At 38.0% G+C, this 1,552-nt stretch overlaps 1 protein-coding gene across 1 annotated transcript in view; it reads right to left on the minus strand.

The window, feature by feature from the left end:
• Positions 1 to 59: 59 nt before the first annotated feature.
• LOC107576646 (sialoadhesin-like) overlaps positions 60 to 1,552 on the minus strand; it is a gene marked incomplete at both ends in the record, with an annotated part of 16,767 nt that continues 15,274 nt past the window's right edge. The window contains 4 exons of the mRNA XM_016262788.1: positions 60 to 174; positions 373 to 666; positions 755 to 1,048; positions 1,145 to 1,432. Of these exons, the coding sequence (XP_016118274.1) occupies positions 60 to 174; positions 373 to 666; positions 755 to 1,048; positions 1,145 to 1,432 (991 nt within the window). The remainder of the gene's footprint in view (positions 175 to 372; positions 667 to 754; positions 1,049 to 1,144; positions 1,433 to 1,552) is intronic.

Below are 1,552 nucleotides of genomic sequence, written 5' to 3' on the forward strand. Positions count from 1 at the left end.
TTCAGCTGACAAAAATGTTTAGAAATGCCTGGCCTAAAGAAACATACACAAAGAGTTACCTTTGTCGTTTCTTGTATATGATGACTCCAGCAAGTATACAAACCAGAAAGAACACAAGTGATGGCGTTAGGATATAAAGACCAATAGTCTCCAGTCCACTGAGCACTGGGTCTGCTTTATTATGGAAAAGGGATAAAAGGATTCATCATTATTATTAGCACACAACTGATAATATCATAACTGATCTGAAAGGCATAACAATGACGTAAGTATGGACTCCAGGAAAAAAAACTAAATAAACAATATCAATATAGAAAACAATATGAATGATGAGACATGGTTGAGACAGTATATGTTAAATAAATCACTCACATTGCACATTTAAGACAACAGATGCCATAATGTCTCTTCCAGAAAATTTTGCAGTACATATCAATTTCTTCTCATGATCTACTTTTGCACCCAGAAAGGTTATGTTAGAGTAGATGACCCAATTTAAACCAGAAAGTGTTTTGCTCCACTCTGTGACCTGCATGTTCTCATAGTTCCATGTGATGTTTGGATTCTCTTTCTGGCAGGAATGGTAGACACTACAAATGAAGTTCTTTGCGACGCCCTCTGTGACATCTGCCAGTTCAGGCTCAATCGTTATGTTATGATGAACACCTGAAATTGAACTGAAATCTTGTAATCGGTCCAATTGTGACGTTTAAACTGATAGTGCACAAACTAGTTCACATTTGTGTTTACTCACATTTTACACGTAAAACAACAGAGGTTGTAATGTTTCCTCCAGAAAAATTTGCAATGCAAATCAATTTCTTTTCATGGTCTTCTTTTACACCCAGAAAGGTTATGTTGGAGTAGGTGACCCGAGTTAAACCTGAAAGTGTTTTGCTCCTCTCTGTGACCTGCATGTTCTCATAGTTCCATGTGATGGTTGGATGCTCTTTCTGGCAGGAATGGTAGACGCTACAAATGAAGTTCTTTGCGACGCCCTCTGTGACATCTGCCAGTTCAGGCTCAATCGTTATTTTATGATGAGCACCTGAAATTGAACTGAAATCTTGTAATAGGTGTCAATGTGACATTTAAAGTGAATAGCTAATAGCACACAAATCAGTTCATGTTTGTGTTTACTCACATTGTGCACTTGTGTTTTTTGTATCTGTCACTGTTATGCCACCATAATGTGTTACTGAACACTTAATAGTTGAGTTTTCTGCCTTTACAACACCTGTGCGTGTCAGAGTGATTTTCCACGGGCCATCTTTAATGGAGTCATTGACTATTTTGTCAGATCCTTCTATTCCGTTCAGAGTGATGGTTTGTTTTCTGTATGGACACGTGTGGGAAGTTGAACATTCTACTGTGATGGCGTCACCCGTCCTTTCACCTCCAGAAATACTGATGCTGGGCAGCTGTGGACTTGCTACAAATAGCAGAAATGTCAATATTAGGAAATTAGATAAGAAGTCAAGCAAGTTTTGAAGAACAAAGTATTTACGTACCGTCAACTTGAATTGTAGAGGTGACATCATAAAATTTGTAG

Source organism: Sinocyclocheilus grahami, unplaced genomic scaffold (genome assembly GCF_001515645.1).
Source record: "Sinocyclocheilus grahami isolate Dianchi unplaced genomic scaffold, SAMN03320097.WGS_v1.1 scaffold4088.1, whole genome shotgun sequence".
Lineage (NCBI taxonomy): Eukaryota > Metazoa > Chordata > Actinopteri > Cypriniformes > Cyprinidae > Sinocyclocheilus > Sinocyclocheilus grahami.